The sequence below is a fragment of the Microplitis demolitor genome, chromosome 10, assembly GCF_026212275.2.
Source record: "Microplitis demolitor isolate Queensland-Clemson2020A chromosome 10, iyMicDemo2.1a, whole genome shotgun sequence".
In the NCBI taxonomy this organism is placed as follows: Eukaryota; Metazoa; Arthropoda; class Insecta; order Hymenoptera; family Braconidae; genus Microplitis; species Microplitis demolitor.
This window is the reverse complement of record NC_068554.1, coordinates 17,173,651-17,197,264: the sequence shown is the minus strand read 5'-3', so window position 1 is coordinate 17,197,264 and position 23,614 is coordinate 17,173,651. Positions and strand designations below refer to the sequence as shown.

The following is a 23,614-nucleotide window of genomic DNA, read 5'->3' as shown; positions in this document are numbered from 1 at the left end:
GTTTCAATCTATATAAGTCGATATCTTGGAAACTATCGATCGGAACCTGCTAAACGACAAACAAAATTTTTAGTAGAAGGTCTAAGCTTTAAAATGAGACCAAAAACGGACCTTAATTTTAATTAGTTCAAAAGTTACAAATTTTTTAAGTTAAACTTAAAATGAACTTTGTCGTTATTTTGTTATATAATTACTAATTACCCCCGACCAAAAGTACTGAGAAATAAATTATTGAATAAATGACAGGTAAAAATAGTCTGAGTAAGAACTGAGGAGACTGCAATACACGTAAAGGAACTAGAGGCAGCAGAAGAAGAAGTAGAAGAAGAAGAAGAAGAAGGCTCGGGATTAAAATTTAGTCCGTAAGTAAGAAAGAGGGAAAGAGAGAAATAATAAACAAGTACCGCTATGTTGGCCGTCCAATGACTGGTGGATATTCCATAAGAATCAACGAATCCCTATTACTCTTTGGGTTAAAACACCTCCTGCCAAGTGAGACACCTTGGTTTATAAATTGAACCCACAATCACCGCATCTAGACAGAGCTGTACCGACTGCCGTCCACGGAGGAGGTCAACATCCCCAGTACTTTAGTTTTTTATTATAAATATTCTGTTTTTGTGACCCAAGTCGGTTCACTCGGTGTGATAATACTTATAAATATTAGTTTTAATTGTGCGTTAAGTGGTTTTATTGCGTGCCCAAGGTATGTGTGATCTATTAAGCTGTGATTTTTTTTACCATTTATATATAAATATATATCATGTATGATTTTTTAAAAAATTTCATTTATTGCTGGCTGCTTTGTTTGAGACCGAGTTTTGGCCAAAAATATTTTTGGTGGCGCGAAATTAATTGCTGATTTTTATGGGTGCGAATGCAGCAGACAGACGAATTTTAAATTATTAATAAATATGGTAAATAATTTTAAAAATCAAATTTTTAAAAAATGGGCTTTTAGAAAATTTTGAAATTAATAAGTCCATTTTTCGTAAATATTTTTTTTTTTTTTATTTACTTATTTTATTTATTTGTAATTTTAAATTTGTTTAATGGCTGCTACATTCACGCTCATGATTTTATGGGAAAAAGGGGGGGGGGGAATTGTGATGGGATTTTTATAGAAATTGATGATTGATAAATTATTGCTGATCTTTTTGTGATTTTTATTAAAGTTTTTAAATTTTAAGAAAATTTCCGATTTTTTAATTATTAAATTTTTTAGAAATTTTTTGAGAGAAAATATTAAATTTTGTGAAAAAATGCTGATTTGAAAAATTACTCCTGATTTTTTAGAAATTGTAATCGAAAAAAAAATATTAGAATGTGGGAAATTGGTGATTTTATAAATTTTCTGATTTTTTGAAATTTTAATTGGATATTTTTAAATTTTTAGAAAATTCCTGATTTTAGAAATTATTTCTGATTTTAGAAATTTTTTTTGTAAGTAAATATTAAATTTTGCGCAAAATTTTTTATTAAAAAATTTTTGATTTTATTCAAATTTTGATTAATGAAAATTTCAAATTTTTAGAAAAATTGCTGAGTTTTTGAAAAATAGTAAGTGATAATCCATTTTCAAATCTTTCAAAAATTTTCTGATTTTAGACATTGGGTCCGATTTTTTGAAATTTTTATTAGATTTTTTTTTTAATTTTGAGGAAATTCCTGATTTTATAAATTATTTCTATTTTTTGAAATTTTTTTATCGTAAGTAAATATTAAATTTTGTAAAAAATGATTTTATTCACATTTTTAAAAAAATTGCTGAATTTTTAAAAAATTAAGTCAAAACCACTGTCGTCTTTAAAAAAATTTTTTATGAAAAACAAAAATTAATTTACATCAAGTATTATGAAAAAAAAAACTGATCTAAAAATTTTGAAAATACCAAATTTGAAAAATTTCTGTTGCATAAAAATCTATAAAAAAAAAAAAAATTTTAATTCCTTGAAAAATTTAAAATTACTCTGGGTGTGAGTCTCATTTGAATTTCCCTCCAAAACAATTTAAGTCATATCTGATCGCATACCTACTAATTACCCGCCCACCGACCAAACAACAACTTTTAATTAAACCTCACACGTAACCACATACATACATATATACATATATTATATACAAAGTATATAAAACAGCCCGACCTGCCTTAAAGTATCAGGTTGCGCAAAAGGATCTTAGGCGCCGTTTGGCCATTGACCCCTTCTCTCCCTCCCCCTCCCTTGCCCTTCGCTCCCCCCCTATTTCTTCTTCTCTCCTCCTTCCTTAGTTTCTTTACCTGCACCATTCTCTCAATCTACTCTTCTACCCCCCTCCCCTCCAATATTTTTATATAAAACCCTCGTATTACTTCTTGACTTCTCATCACCCCTCATTACCCCCCCCCTATTAGATTACACAGTGTTAAAACTATAGACTCAAGACCCTGACCGAGAACTTCTCGATTCTCGCTTATGTTCTATAGTTTATTTATTTTCTCAACAAATTTACTCACACACACTTCCGTTTATTTAAGTTCACATACATGTATATTGAGTAACATATATGTGGGCATTTAATTGAAATGTCCCACGATAAAACTAATAATGACGACAGTGGGGATTTTTATGTGAATTTTCACATGGTAATTTTTAAACGCAGGAAGTTTTAAAGATTATCTAGATGCCTGGAATACTTTTTATGGCTCAGGTTATAAAATGGGTGATTAGATGGACGGTTAATGGATAATAAATGGCTTATGGGTAATGAAAGTGAGGGATTTTGTAATTTTAATGCATGCCCGTATGAAGTCAAGCGAGTACGCGGGTAGAGAAATTTTGGAAACTGGTTTCTTGGCTGTTGGAGGATTTTTATTGACAAAAGTGAAAATCGTAACGAGTTTAGGGTGGGAACTTTATGTAACTGAGGAATGTTTGTATGGAAAACTAGAATTTTCAGGAAAAGACATGGAATTTTGAAAATTTTGCCCATGGAATGCTTTGAATTTTTTGAAGCTTGCGGTTATTCTATGAAGTTTTGAAGTTTCGCTCCCGGGTTCAAAAATTGAATTGCAAAAAAGTGCCTTTATATGGATCTATTAGGGTGGACCAAAAAAACCGACTATTTTTTTTTCGAGTCTCTTATGAAAATTTGTTGGTTTAAGATGTTTTAAGAAGCCTCTCCAAAAATCGACGATAAAAAATTTTCAAGAGGTCGCTCACGAATTTTTAAAATATCAAAAACGATCGAAATTTGAATTTTTTATTTCAAATTTTTTTTTTATGGCAGCAATAGTTTATATTTGTGAAATCATGACTACGCTGAAAATTTAAGCTCAAAATTTAAATATTTAAACCTCGCTCAAGAATTTTGAATGTTTCCGAATGCTGTCTTTTGAACGTTTTCGAGCGACCCTGAATATTGATAATAAAGCTTCTCGATTTTTTCACCATCAATTTGCATCACAGTGAATGAAAATATAACAGAGAAACAGAAATAATAAATTATTTACATACTTTTTTATTTTTTAATTGAATTTTTAGGTTTTGTCGCTTATTCAAAACGTACCAAATTTTATTGTTTAAGCCTGTTCTGTATATTTTTGGTTATGCAAGTTATATTTTAGTGAAATGACAATAATTGAATTATAAAAAAATCCAAAAACTAATTCAAACTATGAGTTACATATTATCAGTTAATATTCAAAATTCTTGAGCGCCATTTAAATATTTAAATTTTGGGCTTAAATTTTCAGCATGGACATGATTTTACAAATATAATCTATTGCTGCGACCAAAGAAAAAATTCCGACGGATAAATCCGAATTTAAATAATTTTTGATATTTTAAAAATTCGTGAGCGACCTCTTGAAAATTTTTTATCGTCAATTTTTGGAGAGGCTTCTTAAAACATCATAAGCCAACAAATTTTCATAAGAGACTCGAAAAAAAAAAATAGTCGGTTTTTTCGGGTCACCATAATCTATATAGATTGATATCTCAGAAACTATTGATCGAAGTTTGAACATACATGATTAAAAATTGTAGAGGAAGGGCTAAGCTTCAAAATGAGACCAACAACAAGTCCAAATTCTCAAAAGTTTCATAGTTATGAATTTTCAAAGTTTGAAACTCAAAATTTCCCGCACAAATTTTTTTTTAATGGATTTCTATATAGATCGATATCTCTGAAACTATTGATCGAAACTTAATCATACATAAACAAAAATTGTAGTAGAAGGTCTAATCTCAAAAATAAGACCAAGAAAGAGCCTTAATCTCATTAAACTTCCATGTTACGAAGTTTCAAAGTCATCCTTCCTAAATTTGCATCCGAAAATTGACCATTTATATAAATCTGTATCTCGACTTGTTCAAATAAAAAAATCAAGTTGATGTATGCTCTCGAAATCACCAAAAGTAATATTTACAATGCACACAAACCCATTTTTACTTATCACCACCTGTTCGAAAATTAAAAATTTAAAAAGTCAATACTCCATAATTTAGATAAAAGTCTGTAAATAGACGGGTAATTGAAATGCGGAAGTAGTTACCGTCTGTTATTTTTTTTTTACAATCGAAAAAAAATATATAAATAATGTACCCGTTATAGTTAATTTGAATTACAAATTATCGATAATTTATGACGAATTCATAATTAAATATTATTAAAATATTTATAAGTAAATGATGTGCATAAGGAAAAATAAAAAAAATTGCTAAGGTATTCCGTTTTACGGTATTTAATAATAATAAAGTTTATGTGAGATGATGATTTGCTATTTCAGCCGGGACAAAACGAACGGTTTAGTGGTTAAACTACGGTCGTAGTGTGGGTTCCGGTTTAAACGAGAAAAGAGTTATATACGCTTGTATATGACACCGTTACGCAGAAAAACACTATGTATAATAATAATAACAATAACAATAGTAATGATAATGCCTACCCGCAAATTATTTTTTTCATCATTTCCAACATCTAACTTGATGTCCCATTTTGCCTCACTAGTCGTTCTTCGTGTAATGGTAACACGCTTATGGGACTTATGTCACCTTAAGCTACGTTTTAAAAGCTTCAAAATGAATTCTGAACGGAATCGATATCTCGATTTGCGGCTGAGTTATCGCAGTTTGACTGAAAAATGAGGCTAAATTTTTTACCTCATGTATTTCGTGATCTCGGGGTCGGAAAATAAAAAGTAGGGGGTGTAAATTGTAGGAAAAGAGCTAATCTTTCAATTGCCGCAGGTCTTAAATGTTAAAAAAATTTTTTTTTCAAGTTATGGTGGTTTTTAGTCAAAATTTCGATTTCGGATTTTGACGTTTTTTTTTGGCACACGATTTTGGAACCAGGGAATCGATTATCGAAATATCGATTAACAGGGACTAAAACTAGACACCAAAAACTGTAGGCTCAATTTTGTTTATTGCCGGTTGATAATTAGCGGCCGAGTCCGAACGGATTTTCGAAAAAAAAGTAGTGTTGCCTTTGATCCTCAGTGTCGTGGCTTTCAAGGGTCGCAAAAAATAAAATTGGGGCACTAATTGATAGCCAATATTCTAATCTTTCCGATAGCATTGGTCTTATTAATCCTAAAAATTTATTTTCAAAGTTATGGGGGTTTGAAATAAAAATTGAAAATTTCGGTTTTAGGAACCCTTCCGTCAGAGGATCGTAAAAATGGCGGATTCCAAATATTCAATGCCCTAAATCGAAAGGTCTTTGGTAGCGAATAAAAATTCCATTGGACTAGTTTAAGTATCACGATTACAACGAGTTGTATATCAATTTGATTACAGCGTCCTAACAATTTATTTTAAAAAAAATAAAGATAACTGAAATTATTTATCATTTTAGCAATAAAATGTGGACTATTTTATAAAAGGTATCTGGTCATAAGTGTAACGGTGTTGGAACGCAATACCCAGTTACCGTTGCGCGGTCCACAAACTGGAATCTTTCTCTTCTGAGCGTTCTCTGCTCGTATAATACTTGGAGTTATTCTTGCGTTACAAAATCTTGCTCTGGATACGGAATTAGATAAACGAGATAACATTAAAAAATATATATATTTAAACTAAAAAATTACTAATGTAATAAAAAAGTCATTCCTTCTTCATCCGAACGTGTAACGCGCTCACATTCTTCTCACGTATTTTTTTACGATCCCTATTGTTACCGTGTGGTGTAACAGACACATAATGACTGGCATTTATACTCCATAAAATAAAAACAAAATTACTGTAACCGTTAAATTTTGGTTCTATTGTTAAATTGTTGTATATGGGCTATGATTTTTTAGCATGGGTGTTTTTAAGCTTGAGAATTTTGTCACAAGGAGATTTTAGGTCACTTGGAAACCGTTAGGACGACGAGAGTGAATTTAAACTGAATTGTAAATTAATATTACGACCTACTTCATAGTTCATCAGGTTTTAGATAATTAAAAATTCATAACTCAGAAACTAGTTCAAACTAAAAAACGAGATTAGACTCAAATTAAAGTTTAGACTTTTGGCTATCAATTTTGTAACAAATATTTTTTTCTAGGATCAATTACTTCTGAGATATTAGTTGTCTAAGTTGGGCCAGCTGAGTAAAATTTTCAAAATTCGAATTTTTAATTTTTGAAAATTCATAATTTGAAAGCTTATTAAAATTTAAAGTCCCGATTGGTCTCGTTTCAAAGTTTAGACTTTTGGCTACAATTTTTATTTTTGTTGGTTCAAATTTCGATCAATAGTTTTCGAGATATCCATCTATATAGACAAGGATATCAATGACCTTGGAATGATTTTTTTTTATGTCGTTTAATTTCACACCATAGGTTAAAAATATGTATAAAAATATATAAAATATGTAAATATAAAAGCTGAGTCATTATTTCGCATAACAATACGTTCACGTGCATAACTCGGAAAATTGTTGTAATAATTCTTAAGTCAGAATAATAATAAATGCGGCTATTTTCCATTTTTATTATGTAAAAGGTATTATGTTATGTTATATTACCTGTACGAAGGCTAAAGAAAATAGTTTCTACTGGAGGTGAAGGTAGAGATGGTAGGAGCACAAGTTATATATATAGATTTCCAAGTGCAATCAACGTACCTGCACTCTATCAGGCCACTTACCTCTTGGCCTTGAAAATATCAAGTCACTGTACCCCCATGTAACCTAACAGATACCTTATGGTGAAAGTGCCACGTAACACTTAATTTTTTTGTTCAAAAAAATTAATCACTGCCTTCAAATAATTTTAAAAATTTTTTAGTATGTTTTTTACTTTTTTCATTATATCAGGTCTTATATGTCTAGAGTAAGGACCGAATGCTTATATTATAACCTAGACGCCTTTATGACTTCCGGTACCAAAAATTCCAATTAGAGAACCCGCTTATTAAATATCGAAATGCTCCGCGGGCTCAAGTGGCGCCGGCTTACCTTTAAAACGGTTTTTCAAGGCAGTAAAAATTTTTTTAGACAATTTTATAAATTACCATTAAAAAAAAAAGTAAATTTCCAGTTTAAAGACCTCCCGTGAATTTATAATACGATAATTTAAATTTTGATTATCGATTTTCTAGATCATTTTAGATTTTTCCTATAAATTGGCATAACTAGCGTTCTAATTACTCTAGAGACTCAATTGAGGGATCATTTTACAGCTAATACATCATTCTATAAGTCCTCAAACCAATGTACCAAACGAACTTGACAAAAGTAGAAAAAATCTTAAAAAACAATTTTTGCAATTTCGATAATTGATTAAAAATACTCTGAGACCACTTTAGAAGGTGAAATAAATTTTTTATCATTCTTATAATAAATTCACCAGCAAATCCATCAGATTTCCATTCCGAAACACTCCCACGAATTTATTTTACGATAATTTAAATTTTGATTATCGGTTTTCTAGATCATTTTAGATTTTTCCTATAAATTGGCATAACTAGCGTTCTAATTACCTTAGAGGCTCATTTGAGGGCTCATTCTACTCGTCATACATCCCTCTATAAGCCCTTATACTAAAAAACCAATCGGACTTGGTGAAAGTAGAAAAAATCCCAAAAAACAATTTTCAAAAAATTTCCGAAATTTCAATCTTCGACTAAAAATACTTTAGGATGACATTAAAACGTAAAATAAATTTTTATCTATTCTTATCATATTTTTACCAGCAAAATCATCAAATTTCCATTTTAAAACCCTTCTGAGAAGTAATTTTTCTCTAATTACAACTCGAGTTATCGCAATGTAAAAAGTCTAAAACTCGTTAATTGTTTAGTTCTAAAGTTAAAGCTAAAAAAAAAAAGAATTTAAAACAAGGAAATGACAAGGCAGTTAAGTAAAAAAATGTCTCAAGAATGTTGTATTTGCATGAGTGAGTTCTCTTCCTGTGGATTCAAGGGCTCGGGTCGTTGAACTCAAATAGAGTTCTCTTAGCCACCATTACAGACATTATAGACTAGACTATTTTCCTATCTGAGCTTTATAAACGAGTAAGGAATCATTAATTACTGAGATTTATGATCAGTCAACCTGATGCTTGACTCGATTTAAATTCCAATAAGAAATTATACATATATAAAATTTATCGGATAGAAGTCGACGAGTGCAGGGATTATATAAAATAGTTTGCATGTGAATATCGGTCTTTAATAAAACTAACCGTTAGATCTTGTAGATCCGGAAGATGATGGGCTGAAAAACGGTACCGTAATTGCTTGTGAGTTTAGATGAAAAAAAAAATATATATATATATAAATACTATTTAATTATAGTCCTTTAGATATTTTTTGTATCAAAGGTGCGTTTATAATCTTTTTTTTTTTTTTTTCGTAATTCACATTCTTTGTGAGCTGCCTGTGCTGGGAAATGGGTAAAGTGGGCACTATTTTATCGGTAGGAATCATCGGGGTACGGTAAGAAAGGCCGCGGGCTCGGAGAAGGTAAAGAAGGCGTTTGGTGGGGGGACGGTTGGTAACGTTGGCATTTTTGTCATAGTAATTTTTTTTAAGTTCGGAGAAATTTAGATAGAGGGGTGCAATAAAACAATTTTTATTTCAGATGATTGAGTTACGATCATTAGTTTTGCAACATTTTGGTGGTAGTATTTTTAAAAATTCATAACTTTGAAACTAACGAATATTTTTGAGCGTTTTTGAGCTCAAATTAAAGCTCAGACTCTTCTCGATTTGAAAACCACCCATAAGATGTATTTTGGATAAGTAGAAGTCGAGATATGGGTTTGCAAAGATGGGAGTAAATTTGGGTAGTAAATTACTGGGAAAAAAATTGAAATTTGAGTTTTAAAAATTTATAACTTCTACGATAATGGAGATTAAGGAATGAAGTTGGTCTCTTTTTCAAGGGTGGACTAGTAGCTAAAATTTTTGATTTTGTTTAATGGGTCTCAGACATATAGTTTTCGAGATATCGAATCCGAAGTTTAGAAAAAACAGGAAAAATTAACGAATTTCGTATTAAAATTTAAAAAAATTTTTTTTTTTTATATTCTAGATGGACCGATTGACCCCGATCTTATTTCTAGCACTTATAAGTTCAGCCATAGCTGGCCCAGGTAAGAAAAGCTGAAAATCCAGCTAAAAAAAATTATAAATATAAAATTTTAGGAAAAGAATTTTAATTTTTTTTTTAAATTTTAGCCGTCAAGACGACGTTTGAAAAATTGACGAATTACGACTACCGTGGGACAACATTTTACACGGCACGTAATTTATCACTGTATGAATGCCAAGAGCGATGTAGGAACCGCGTCGATTGCCAAGCAGTTGCTTTTTCATTTGTCGTAAATCCGTTGGCGCCAATTCAAAATACGATGTGTGAGCTACACAACGAAACATCAGCGACAAATCCCGACGCACAGCCCCAACGTGCCGTCAATAAATATTACATGACTAAGCTTCAATTACGATCAGGTAATTTTGGCGCCATAATATTTTTAAAAATTTTTTTAGCGTTCTTTGAAAAAAAATAGGACCGGTTAAGAAAATTCTTTCTATGCCTAGGTATGAAATTCAATGGTTTAAGTTTAGAAATAACGGCTAGGTTTTTTTTAAAACTGAGTTATAAAAAAAAAAGTACAAGTCATTGAACAGAAATCGGTACCAGTAAAGTTGTCACAACCTGTTTAAAAATAATTTGAGTAGAGACGCACTTAACGCCTCTAAGCCCACGTGGGGTCTACCTGCTTCAAAAGTTTCTAAGATCCCACCAGCTCCGGTACCTGCAGGTACCAGTTGTCTATTGTTATGAAGGTGTCTTCTGAGATTTCTATCAATACACCAAAAAGATTTAAATTACTACCCAGAAAAACCTTTTTTTTTTTACACTCAAATGTTTAACAACCTCAGCCTATTCATTTTTCATTTCTATGCCTCTATTTCTTAAAATTACAACTGTCCATTTTACCCTGAAATATTTTTACCTTATTCTACTACTTCCTATGTCATAGAGCAGTAAATTTACGTTTTCAAACCCACCAATGACTTTATTTTTCTTTTACCAGATCCCGAGTTATAGAGAACTAATCACCGATTCACCGAATTTTCATATAAACCCATTTTACTTTACAATAATCATTTTTTCTGGTAATAATTCAATGCCTATGTGATAGATCAGTAAATTTACGATCCGAAACCCACCCATGAGTTTAAATTCCGTCAAGTAGATTTCGAGTTATAGAAAAATAATAAACCCGAATTTTTAAAAACTTTTAGAAAATGTCTGCCGACGCTTGTGGTCATTCGAACGAGTGCCGAACAAGATGATCCGTGGGCTGGACAACGCAATTATTTACTCGTCTTCAAAGGACGCATGTTTGGCGTCATGTTTGAGCGAGCGTCGATTCACGTGCCGATCTGTCGAGTACAACTACATGTCGCTCCAGTGCTACTTGAGTGACGCAGACAGACGCTCTAGCGGACAGTACGTGCAGTTCGTCGATGCCCAAGGGGTGGATTACTTCGAGAATTTGTGTCTGAAGCCCAAAGATGCCTGCAAGACGCCTAAAATTTACCAGCTGCCCAGAATAGGCGTCGCAGATGACAAGATCGCTCAGTACGTCGGGCTGCAGTATTACGTCGACAAGGACCTCGCAGTCCCTACTGAGGCCTCATGTAAATTGGCTTGCGAGAACGAGGTCAGTTTTCTCTGTAGGTCGTTCCTATATCGCGGACCTCCGACGGGAGACAGCAACAACTGCCAGCTTTTCCATCTCGATCATTGGACACTCCCGGATGGGCCTTCGACTTATTTAAATTACGAGCGCCCTCTTATTGATAATGGCGAGCGCATTGGGACTTACTACGAAAATGTCTGCGAGAGTAAGTTTTTTTTTGCCTATTCAGGAGGCAATTTAATGCCTAGTAAGGGTTTGATTTAATGAAATGTCTGTTAAAGGACAGATTAATAAAGTTAAAGGCCTGCGAATTAATTAATTATATTTTGCGCCGATTAAAGTTCAAATTATTGCCTATCCAGGAACAAATTAAAGCCAGTGCTATAAAAGGCAAAAAAATTTTAATTAAATGCCTTTAAAAAAATTAATTCAAGACCCTACAAATAAAAATATAAAAAAAATTCTTTTGCCTAATAAGAATTGAAAATTACGTTATTTTATTGCCTAATAAGGGTGTAAAAACTTAATTGTCAGGTCAGGGTTAGATAAAAAGGTCAAAAAGCTAGCATAGGCAAAATTAATTAAAAATGATGCCTAGTAAAGGCATAATTGAGAAAAATAGATGCCTTATAAGTGTTTCTTATGGTATTTACATTTTTTAGAAGGAACACCAGATTTGCCGCTTTATATCGATCCCACTGAGGATCCAACTGCCCATTTGTTGAGAAATGGATCCGATGCTAACTGTGACAAGACCGGCACTTGTTATGATGGTAATTGTTAATTAAATAATTAATTTTGATAATTCACTTAAAAAAATGTAACTTTACAGTTTCTGTGGATTGCAAGGACACGAAAATAGCCGTGCAAGTGCGCACGAACAAACCCTTCAATGGCAGAATTTATGCCTTAGGTCGGTCAGAAACCTGTAACATCGATGTCGCGAACAGCGACCTCTTTCGGTTGGATCTAACCATGTCAGGCCAGGATTGTAATACTCAGAGTGTCGTAAGTCTCTTTGCAAGTTCCTGAGTACGATATTTACTGCCTTACCAGGGTTGCAAAATTGAAAAAAAAAATCCGGGTTGTGGGTACTTATTTCAACGGAAATTCGCTGCTTTACTCAACTATCAAGTCAAAATTTTGAAAAAATTTGATTTTTTCATTATTCCATATATGACCATATTATACGGCTTTTGAAATTTTGGAAATAAGTTCGGGTTGTGGGTACTCATTTTAACGGAAATTTACCGCTCTACCTGAATACTAACTCAGATTTCCCATAAAGTATTATAATGCCCCCATTACTAATTATATGACTAGATTATACGTTTTTGAAAATGTAAAAAATAAATATGGCTTGTGGGTACTCATTCTAATGGAAATTTACTGCTCCACCCATCAACTCAGAATTTTTTAAAAAATTTTATTTTTCTTATTCCATATATGACCATATTATACAGCTTTTGAAATTTTGATAATAAATTCGGGTTGTGGGTACTCATTTCAACAGAAATTTACTGCTCTCTACAAATTTGATGCCCATATATCTTTTTATTTATTGGATGAGCACTTACACGGACTTTTAGTTAGAAAATAATTTTTAATTTTCAAATTTTCTGCCACTAAAATAACTTGCAACCCTGTATAATTAATAGAGATGATGTAAAAACTAAATTAATGAAAAAATAAATTATTTAAATAAAGCGTGACGGATTTCAGACCGGTGTCTACTCCAACACTGTAGTCCTGCAGCATCACTCAGTAGTTATGACCAAAGCGGACAAAATTTACCGTGTGAAATGCACATACGACATGTCATCGAAGAACATTACTTTTGGGATGATGCCCATCAAGGATCCGGATATGATCAGCATCACCAGCGCCCCCGAGGCTCCAGCGCCAAAAATAAAAATTTTGGATTCCAGAGCCAGAGAAGTAGAGACTGTAAGGATTGGAGACAAGTTAATTTTCCGTATTGAAATTCCTGAAGACAGTAAGTTGATTTTGTTGCTGGCTCGAAGGACCAGCGATGGCTCGAAGGCCCATCGAGATAACAGAGATCTAATCATTGCTTTTTTCAGCGCCATATGGAATTTTCGCAAGAAGCTGCGTTGCTATGGCCAAGGACTCGAAGAGCACTTTCCAAATTATTGATGACGAGGGGTAAGATGGTCACATTATTAATCGAAATTACAGTCAATTTTAAAAATTCAAATTATTTTTTAAGTTAAAAAATTTATAACTTGGATAGTTATTGAGATTTTTAGGCCTCGTTAGGCTCATTTTGAAGCTTAGACTCACATCTACATTTTCTTTTCTTACAAGATCTGAATTTGAGAAATAGTTTTCGATATATCGAAATTTAAATGCCGGCTCGAACGGTTAAAAAATTTTTCTAGATATCGAAGAAGTCTAAAGACAATTAAAAATTTCTAGATGTCCAGTGGATACTTCGATTTTCCCAGCATTTACTGCCGACCGTAACGCATTGCAGTCAGTGTACGAAGCCTTCAGGTTTACGGAATCATACGGAGTAATTTTCCAATGTAATGTCAAGTACTGTCTTGGGCCATGTGAACCTGTGAGTATCTTGCCAAAAGTCTCAGAGCTTAAAATTTGGGACAAATTTTAAATTTGTGTAAATTCTAGGCAATTTGTGAGTGGGACCACGAGTCTCTGGAGTCCTGGGGCAAGAGGAAGAGGAGAAGTGTCGATAATTCAACAGAGGAAAAGACTGAGGACATGACACTGTCCCAAGAAATTTTGGTCCTTGATTTTGGTGATGAGAAACAGTCGGAATTTTTGAGGAGCGACGCTAGTATCGATTTTAATGAAGCTGGTGTGTATTTTTTTGTTTAAAAAAATTTTTAAGGTCAATTGAGGACCTTAAAGATCAATTGAAGACCTTGATGCTTAAAACAATTTTTTAAGGCCGAATGAATATAACTAGGTCCTAAAACATTTATGTTATTAAGGTCGTACTTTTTGAAGGTCAAATAAGGTCTTAAAGGTTACACAGTTTTTTTTAATCAAAAAGTACAAATTAAGGCTCAGAAAATTTAGTTTGAAATCAGGATATGACTGTAAAGGTTAAATTAATATTTAAAGGGCCATTAAGGTCAAAATTAAATTCCGCATATGAAAAAGGCAATCAAAATTTCTTAATCAAAGGATTAAGTTAAGGTCAATGTAACATTTGTTGAGGCCTAGTAATAGTTTTAAAGGTCAAATAAGGCCCCGGAAGGTCACATAATTTTTTTAATGAAGTAATAAAAATTAAAGTACACAAAACTTTGTTGAAAGTCAGAGTACGTCAATTAAGGTCAACTATCAAATTTTAAGGACCGTCATATTCAAAATTAATTTTAAAGGTCAACGGGTCAATTATACATTTTTTGTGCAAAAAAACTATATTGAGGTCAAAGTTATACTTGTCAAGGTTAAATGTTAATTTTGAAGGCCAATTAGTGTTCTGATTAACCTTTCACGGTCAACGTAATGTCAGTCGGTCAATAATAATTAACTAAAATTAAAAAAATCATTTTAAAGTCGGTAATTATTTTTAAGGTCAAGTAAATTAACTTGTGACCTTGAATATTTAGACTTCCAAAAATTTATTTAAATAATTTTATTTTAACTCTGTTTCAGATAAAACAGTGACCATTGTAGAGCCATGCCCAACAAAAACGTCGGTCCTAGCACTAGGAGTGGCCTGTGCCCTACTCGTCCTACTTTACATCTCAACAGTTTTCTGCTACTACATGAAAAAGTGGCTGTCGCCTCGTAAAATGATGCACTAGGTCCCCATCCCAGTTCACCTGCCCGATTTTTTTGACCTTAAAATCCCCCACCCCTTCTCCTTCCTCCCCCCAACTCACCTTAAACAAAATCAATAAATAACTAATGACTGAGCCGCTACTTCTGATTGGGTTGCAATGACCTTTTAATTGATTTTAATGATTTTTTTTTTTTTTTCAAGAAAAAAAAATCATTCATCGAAATTAATTAAATATTTTTTTATTTTTAATTGTAACCTGTATCAAGACTAGCGTCCAATTTAACTTTTAATTTTTAATTAATTAATTAATTAATAATTATAATAATTATTATTTAAAATAATCATTATCATGCTTTACTAACTAATTTTTTTATTAAAATAGACTTATAGTAATTAAGATTTTCACAAGAGTTTAAAAGATTTTTTTTTGAAAATAAAAGAAAATTATTTCTTTCAAAAAAAAATTTTTCAGACAATTCATTTTTTTTTTTAATTGAATTTGATGTAAGCAATTTATTATTAATTAAGACTATAATTAATTACAATTATGATGCAATGATACATTTTTAAGCAATAAAATGGTGGTAATTGTAGTCTGCAATTTTTTTTTATTTTCCGGATTTTTTTTTTCAGGAAATTTTCTAGATTTTCATTAATTTAATTTTTTAAAATAAAGAATTGATTTTAGAAATAAAAGTTATTAAGGTTTTTTATTGAAAATTTAAATCCCTACAAAAAAGGTCCTTTGACCTTAAGTCCTAATTTCAGTCCTTTTTGAGTTACAATCGATTCCTTAAATCAAAATCGATTTATTTTCTAATTTTATTCTAAATTAATTTCAAACCTTAAAAACTCGAAAAGTATTGAGTTTCGGCCTTCGGACCTTAGGACCTTTTTTGTAGAAAATTGAATTCTCTATAAAAAAGATCATTTGACCTTAAGTCCTAATTTCAGTCCTTTTTGACTTACAATCGATTCCCTGAATCGAAATCGATTTATTTTCTTATTTTATTCTAAATTAATTTCAAACCGTAAAAAGTCGGAGAGTATTGAGTTTTGGCCTTCGAACCTCAGGATATTTTTTGTAGAGAATTTAATTCCTTACAAAAAAGGTCTTTAGTACTATGACTATAAACCTCATATTTTTCGAGTTACAACCAATAAACTAAAATCCGTAACCTCATGCCCCCTTTTCTTCGAACACCTGAATAAAAAATGACTATAACTCCAAAAATATCAACACTAGCCCTTTAACTTAAAGGACCTTTTTTGTACCTGACAAAATTTCCTGCAAATTGTATCTTAACTTTTTTTCTCTATCTTTAATAGCAAGCTCATAAATGGGTGTTTAAAAAAAAATTCACAACTTTCCCATTTAATACTCGAATTTTAAATTTCCAACTTCCTCGTGCTCGACTTATAACCGCGTATCGATTCCTTTCTATACTATATTCCATGTTAATAATAATCGATACCACCCCTACAATAGTCCAGTAACAAAATAAAACCCTAACCCCAAAGAAAAACGTGAAAAAAAAATTTTAACTCGCGAATTCGCGGAATTTTTTTATTTCCTCTAAAAACTTAAAAAGTTTTTTCAGTCAATTAAATTTATAAAACAGTTAATTAAAATAACTTAATGTGTTTTACATGTCAATAGATACTCGGAGGTGGTAACTGATGAATAACAGTTTGAGGAAAAAAATAATTTAAGGAAAATAAAATGAAAAAAAAACAATAAAATCGCGTCAGCGATAAGATAGAAGGTGAGTAAATATTTATTTTAATTGTGGTTATTATTATTATTACGTATTATCATGAGATTTGTCAGTGATTGTTCATTATCAATTTTTTGATGTAAAAAAAATTTGTGAGATGGTCTCGCGTTTTTATTTTAGGGGGAAAGAGTGAGAAGGTTTAAAATGCTGGCACTGAGTCCTGGCACTTGGCCAGGGTTTTAAATAAATTTAACCGTTTGCACGCCATTATTTTCAAATAGAGGGCTCTAAATATAAGCAACGAAGCTTAGAATGTTTTTGTGCAGAAGGTTATTTGATAAATAAATTTTTTTTTGAGGTAAAATGGTTATTTTTTACGAAATTTTAAGGTCAAATAGTGGCCGGGGTTAAGAAAATTAATATTTTAGAGGTGGAAAAATTTTTGAGACCATGGGGTGATTTGGTGGGAAATTATGTGGATTTTGAGGTACAATGAGTCTTTTTGAGAAAAAAAATTTTTATGGGGAATTTCGAATTTTTATGGGGAATTTTGAAAACATAAATTTTTCATAAGGAACAAAGTGCAGAAATTTGATAAAATATGGGGTAATTTTATAGATTTTGGGGTACAATGAGTACTTTTAAGAAAAAAAAAATAATTCCATGGGGAATTTTGAATTTTCTATGAGGAATTTTTGAAGAAAAATTTTTCACAGGGAACGAAGTGCAGAAATTTTATAAAATATGGGGTAATTTTATAGATTTTGGGGTACAATGAGTACTTTTAAGAAGAAAAAAATTTGTGGAGAATTTTGAATTTTTATGAGGAATTTTGAAAGAAAAATTTTCTTCTTAAAAGAAACGAAATGAAGAAATTTTTATAAATATGGGGTAATTTTGTAGACTTTGAGATACAATGAGTACTTTTAAAAACAAAATTTTTTGTGGGGAATTTTTAAAGAAAAATTTTTGTAGGAGAAAATTAGTGGGGAAATTTCAAGACAGTTGCAATTTTATGGATTTAAGGTGAAATGAATAATTTTGAGGGAGAAAAAAATTTCATATGTAATTTTGAATTTTTATGAGACATTCTAAGGGAAAAATAGAAAATTGAGAAATTTTATTTCGTGAATAACGAGCGAATAATATCAAAGTGATGGAGCATTCTTATGGGGAATTTCATGAGCTTCAACATAAAATGGGTTATTTTGAGCAAAAAAATTTGCCTTACAGAAAAATTATATATTTCCAAAAAAAAAATAATGAAAATTCAAAGTAATCTGTGTGCGAAAATTTTTATGTATTTTTCCTGAGTTATTTTATAAGGAAATATTAACATAAAAACTTCTCACGAAAATTCTAAAATTCTTTACAGAGAAAATAATAAAAAATTTCCATCTGTAACCCACACTGAGACCTCCCATAACTTCCCAGAACCCCATCTGAAAACCCCCTAAAAATTCCTCATAAAAAAAAAAATATTTTTTCCAATTTCATAATCTCGAGCGCAACTTTTGATCCTCGACAGTTCTGAAGTCACTCCAACAAAAACCTAAAAATCATGAAATAACCCAATGATACAAAAGTATAGACGACATGTAACATAACCAGAGGATATGGGCGCCAACAAGTCTGCTATACTCATTTTATTTACCAATACTAAAAAGGTGCGTCTTACTAGCACACAGGCGCCTACGTCCGGGTCCCCTTCCCCCTAAGCCCCCTCATACACTCACACACACACACACACACACCCTCAGACGGCATTCCAGAGTAGAGTAACCAGCACAGCGACACTACACAGCGTAGCGAGCCTAGCTGGTTTAAAACATGGCTACAACTTGAATGTAGGTCCTCGACCGTTTCAACACAACCGTCATCATAAAATTCCCCCTGCCCCTTTCCCCATTCTCCTCTCTGGGCCCTAGCTCCTGACCCCCCCCCCTTCCACTTCACTCTAGTCGCTTGTCTCTTACATTCACTTGTACGTGGTAGTATAGGTATCAGCCTTCCCCTCCCCCTCCCCCTTACCAACACTCGCGGTTGCCTACATACTGAACCGCACCATGTGTTTAAACTTACCGCCTCGCTGTTCCCCCACCCCCTGCTAGCTGAGATACTCAACCGGCGCAAGTTGCCAGCTCGGTTTGCTTGGCGACACCCTGTCTGGCAAAACCAGGCGCTTCTCTTTCTCTATTCTATGCTAAGCTATGGTTATTTTCTGTTGCTGGTATCCTGCTGTATGCTGTATAGTACTTTAGGAAGAGAGTAGAATGAAAGAGGGGCTAAGTGGGGCCAAGGGAATTGATAGCGACGTTGCCAGTTTTATTGCTGGTTTTATACTCGTGACTTAACTGAACGGCAACTCAGCTGAGTGTGATAGCCTACCTTCGGTCCAAGGACAAATCTCTGAAAGCTAGCCACTAAGGCGACAAACATTACATATGTATATATATATATATATGAATATATATAACAAGAATGTGGACAATAATATTAAAACACTAATTCATCGATTCAGCAACGTTTCGATTCTTTTATTGAATCTTCATCAGATAAATATATATATACCAAAAAAAGGCTATTATATGCGAAGAAAGAGACTAAAAAAGGCCTTGTTAAAATTTAAGTCCTTAATATTAATATTAAAAGGGCAGGAATGGGAATTTTTTATTTTCCATTTGAATAACATGAAACAATGTTTTTTTTTTTTTTTTTTTCAAATTTGGAATTTTATAACTTATTAGGAAATCAGTGTGTCAAAAAGTTCGACACATATTTCTGCATAGAAAAAACAGAATATTAAAAATTAATAAATAATAGTAAAAAGTAGAATCTGTTATCGATAATTACTATTATGTGTTTAATGCAAAGTAGTTTACTAATTTTTGTAGATTCCTAAAAACTATCAATTATTTCAAAAAGTAAAATATTATTACTTTTAGGTATGATACGTGGCTTATCAGTGAAAGTTAATTAATTTATGGCATAATCTATTAAAAAAGTAAAGATTGGACAAATTACGAATTGGTATCTTAGATACTGATTTTTCCGGCCGGAAATTCCAAAAGTTACAAACTTTTATTTTATAAATTCGATATCACTGATCAGTTAACTTAAAATATCATTTGTTCATCATTATAAATTAATTTACAATATACATAAATCGAATAAGAGATAAATAATAAAATGAAAATTTAGTATACTAGATACTGATTTTTTGCTCATAAAAATACCGAAAATTTTAAACTCTTATTTTATAAATTCTATCCCATTGACTAATAATTAATATAAAATTTTATTTATTCGTTATTATAAATTAGTTTATTATATACATATATCGAATAAGTGGAACATAATAAAATGAAAAATTCGTATACTAGATCTTTATATATTAATATGTACGTTTACTAATTTTTCGGTTCCTCATTTTTAAAATGTTTCTGTTTATATGAATAGTAATAACTGTAGATAGCAATTTATCAATTCTTTTTCATATTAATTTAAATATACGAAATTACAAATTTAGCTCTTCTGTGTATCAAATTTAAATATAAATAATAGCCATTTTGTAATATATATAATGATCCTGGTTTGATATTAGTATCGAATAGGGGAGCCTGGGGCACGAAGGCCCCCTTAAGCCGGTTTTTTCTTTTTGTGGCTTTTAACCATAAAATTCATTTATTTTCCGTCGATATCGAAAGAATAAGTAGAAATTTTGCAAAAAATCGAAAAAAAAATTTGTTTTTTTTCTGGGGCACGAAGGCCTCCTCTCCAAAAAATTATCAACAAAAATTTTTTTTTTATTTTCCGTTAAGTTATGACCTTTATAATTTTTTTATGACGTTTTAGGCCAGTATGTGATGTATGAGGTAAAATGGACCATTAAAAAAAAAAAAATTGTCACAAAAAAATTAACTTGACGGAAAATAAAAAAAAAATAATTTTTTCTTTATAATTTTTTTTTCGAGTTGTCCGTTTTGCCCCTCATATCACATATTGACTTAAAATATAATAAAAACATTATGAAGGTCATACTTTGACGGAAAATAAAAAAAAAAAATTTTACCTAATTTTTGAAGAGGGCCTTTATGCCCCAGGGGGGCCTTCATGCCCCAGGCTCCCCTACACTGATTTTAAGTCGAAAATAAACAACAAACTATTCAAATTTTTAGCATCATTTTTTTCCGTGTGTTGGGAATTGAACACTGCAAAAAAGATATCTTACTATTTTGTGATGAATTTACTTTTTCAAGATCAGAATTGAATTCATAGTAAATTTTAATATTATGTGATATTTTTGGCGAAAATATTGCACTGACAGAAAAAAGTGTATATTTCCAAGTAAAATTTCTTAATTTAAGGATTAGTTTACTTAAATAATGCCAAGAAGATATCGCGTTACTAAAACCAAAAGGGCGTATAAAATTTTTTTTTTTGCTCCAATCAATGTAAAAATATTGAAAACATTAAAATCTATGGAAAAAACGAAAAAAAAAATTTTTTTGTTTTATGCCCTTTTGGTTTTAAGCAAAAATTTTTTTAAAGTCATAAGGGCGTATCCTATTTTTTCGGTTTATTATTAATTATAGGTCAGAGTAAGAAAAAAAATTACAAGGGTAATAAAAATTATCACTCCACAACTTAATTTATCTGAACAAATATTTATTTGAATAAAAAACCAAATTACTTTATTTAATTTTGATCGAATCTTAAGTTTGTCACAATTTTTTTAATTCAACAATTAATGTAAAAAATATGTATAATTCGGGAACGAAAAAATTCTAAATTCTATGAGTGCTGTGAAATTTAATTTATTCAAATTAAAAAAATGCACATTTAGATTGTTCAATTTTTCAAAGGTGCATTTTTTCATTTTTCAATCAAGGTTTCATTTTCTGTTTCCTGTTTTTTTTTTTTTCTTTTTATCTTCAAAAATCAATTGCCGTTGTTCTTGAGAATTGTTATGGTTCTAGAATACCAATATATCGAAGCAAGTTTAATGACCTAAATCATTTTTGTGCATCAGACACCGTCCCACAAAAATATTATCAATATTATTAAAGATTAATTTTCAGCGATGGTAATAGTTTATAAATTTTTTTATTATTGTCAAGTTATGTTCTAAAAAAAATTAAAAAAATTTTTTTCATACTCTTAGCTACAGATGATTCTGACGATGGAGATGGTATAGGACTAATACCCTGATGAATTTATTTTTTCTCTATTTTTTATTTGTTTTTTCACTTTAATAAATATTTCTTCATATAAATTAAATTGTGGAGTGATAATTTTTATTACGCTGGCAATTTTTTTTCTTACTCTTACCTATAATTGATAATAAATCGAAAAAACAGGATACGCCCTTATGATTTTAAGAAAATTTTTTCTTAAAACCAAAAAGGCGTAAAACAAAAAAAAAATTTCTTTCGTTTTTTCAATAGATTCTAATGTTGTCAACATTTTTACATTGATTGAAGCAAAAAAGTTTTTTTATACGCCCTTTTGGTTCTGCAGAACCAAAAGAGCGTATATTTTGAGATACGCCCTTATGGTTTTAGTAACGCGATATGTTCTTAATTTTAGTAAAAATGCATTGTCTGTAGAAATTTATGAGATTGAAACAATTTTTGTAATAATAAAAAATATAACTCTTTTATGTAGTAAATTTGTTTTTTTTTGTTTTTGTTTCTAGCATTATAAGTCAAGTAAACACTCTTTAAACATACAGAAGTGAAGAAGTAAATATTCACTAATTTTGAGTTTCAACCGAACCACTTTTTGAAATTAGTGCACCATGGTTCGGTTTGCACTGGGAATCAGTGAATATTCACTTATTTTCACTTATTCATGTTTAGAGAGTTTTTTACTTGAATTTAATTTTTCTCTCAGTGTAGACTTATTCCACAATTTTATAGAACTTTTTTTTGTAGATCGTATCATTTTCCAAAAATTATCGTTTATAAAGTTTCCGAAATTTTTGAAAACTTAATAAGAAATAAGTTGTGGGAAATAAAATGATCTATGAAAAAAGGTCCTATGCAACATTTTGTGATAAGTCTGATAGTTTCGCTGGAAAAGTCACATAATAATGAAATTTACTATGAATTCAACTTTAACCTTGAATGATTTTGAAAAAGTATATTTTCCGAAAAATAATAAGAGATCTTTTTTGTAGAGCGTTCAATTTCCAACAGAAATAAGCGTCCACCTTTCGATACACTGATTCACTGATGAGTTATAAAATTCCAAATTTAAAAAAAACCTCCATGGTATTTAATTGAGAAATTCAAAATTACGATTAGCGCCCTCTCAGTATGTATTAATATTAAAGGCTCAAATTTTAACAGGACCTTTATTTCGGTATCTTTCGCTAAAATTCGAAAACTATTCATGGAAAAAAATAGTCGGTTTTAGTCTATTAGATATTTATAAACACACATTAAACTGGTCAAAAAAAACCGGCTACTTTTTTTTTTTTGAGTCCCATATGGAAATTCGTTGGTTTAACATGTTTTAGCGTCGTACTGTAAGTTTCAGAAATACCGTTCAGAATTTAATAACATTTCCGGGTCGAAAAATTTGATCTGTTTTTAATCAACTAAAAATTTTAAGTTATTTTTATTCAATTTTATTTTTTATTTACATTTAATTACTATATGAATTTTAATCTAGTTTTGCCCTTACTATTCCTGATTTAGACTATTTTCAGACTTATTTTCAATAATTTTTAGTCTGTTTTTATTCTTATCTAGATCAAAATCAGACGTTTTCTGTCAATTATTTTTAGTCTGTTTTTATTGTAATCTAAATCAAAATCCGACTTCTTCTGTTTATTATTTTTAGTCTGATTTTAATCTATATTCGATCAAAAACAGATTAAAATTTTTTTTTTATAATGATGATGATAAATAATAAAAACAAAAAATTAATGAGAGTTCGATATTTTTTTACACACTGATATAAAATGATATTTATTTAATAAAT

General features: G+C 30.8%; 1 protein-coding gene and 1 long non-coding RNA gene across 2 annotated transcripts in view; one reads left to right on the top strand and one right to left on the bottom strand.

Annotated features, from left to right (window-relative positions):
- LOC128668735 (uncharacterized) overlaps window positions 1-23,614 on the bottom strand; it is a 50,069-nt gene that overhangs the window by 9,762 nt on the left and 16,693 nt on the right. The gene's annotated exons all lie outside the window — the stretch shown is intronic.
- Window positions 547-15,305, top strand: LOC103572929 (uncharacterized). Its single transcript, XM_008551741.2, has 11 exons — window positions 547-706; window positions 9,505-9,565; window positions 9,651-9,923; window positions 10,725-11,330; window positions 11,788-11,898; window positions 11,958-12,133; window positions 12,848-13,121; window positions 13,210-13,291; window positions 13,565-13,709; window positions 13,778-13,967; window positions 14,777-15,305. The coding sequence occupies exons 2-11, from the start codon at window positions 9,505-9,507 to the stop codon at window positions 14,926-14,928; spliced, it is 2,070 nt and encodes a 689-aa protein (XP_008549963.1). The 5' UTR covers window positions 547-706; the 3' UTR covers window positions 14,929-15,305.

Excerpts from the sequence above, each read along its gene's own strand:
- LOC103572929 (XM_008551741.2), top strand. The coding sequence starts at position 9,505 with ATGGACCGATTGACCCCGATCTTATTTCTAGCACTTATAAGTTCAGCC. Across the intron at positions 9,924-10,724 it reads TAAGCTTCAATTACGATCAG|AAAATGTCTGCCGACGCTTG; the intron begins GTAATTTTGGCG and ends AAAAACTTTTAG. Across the intron at positions 11,331-11,787 it reads CTACGAAAATGTCTGCGAGA|AAGGAACACCAGATTTGCCG; the intron begins GTAAGTTTTTTT and ends TACATTTTTTAG.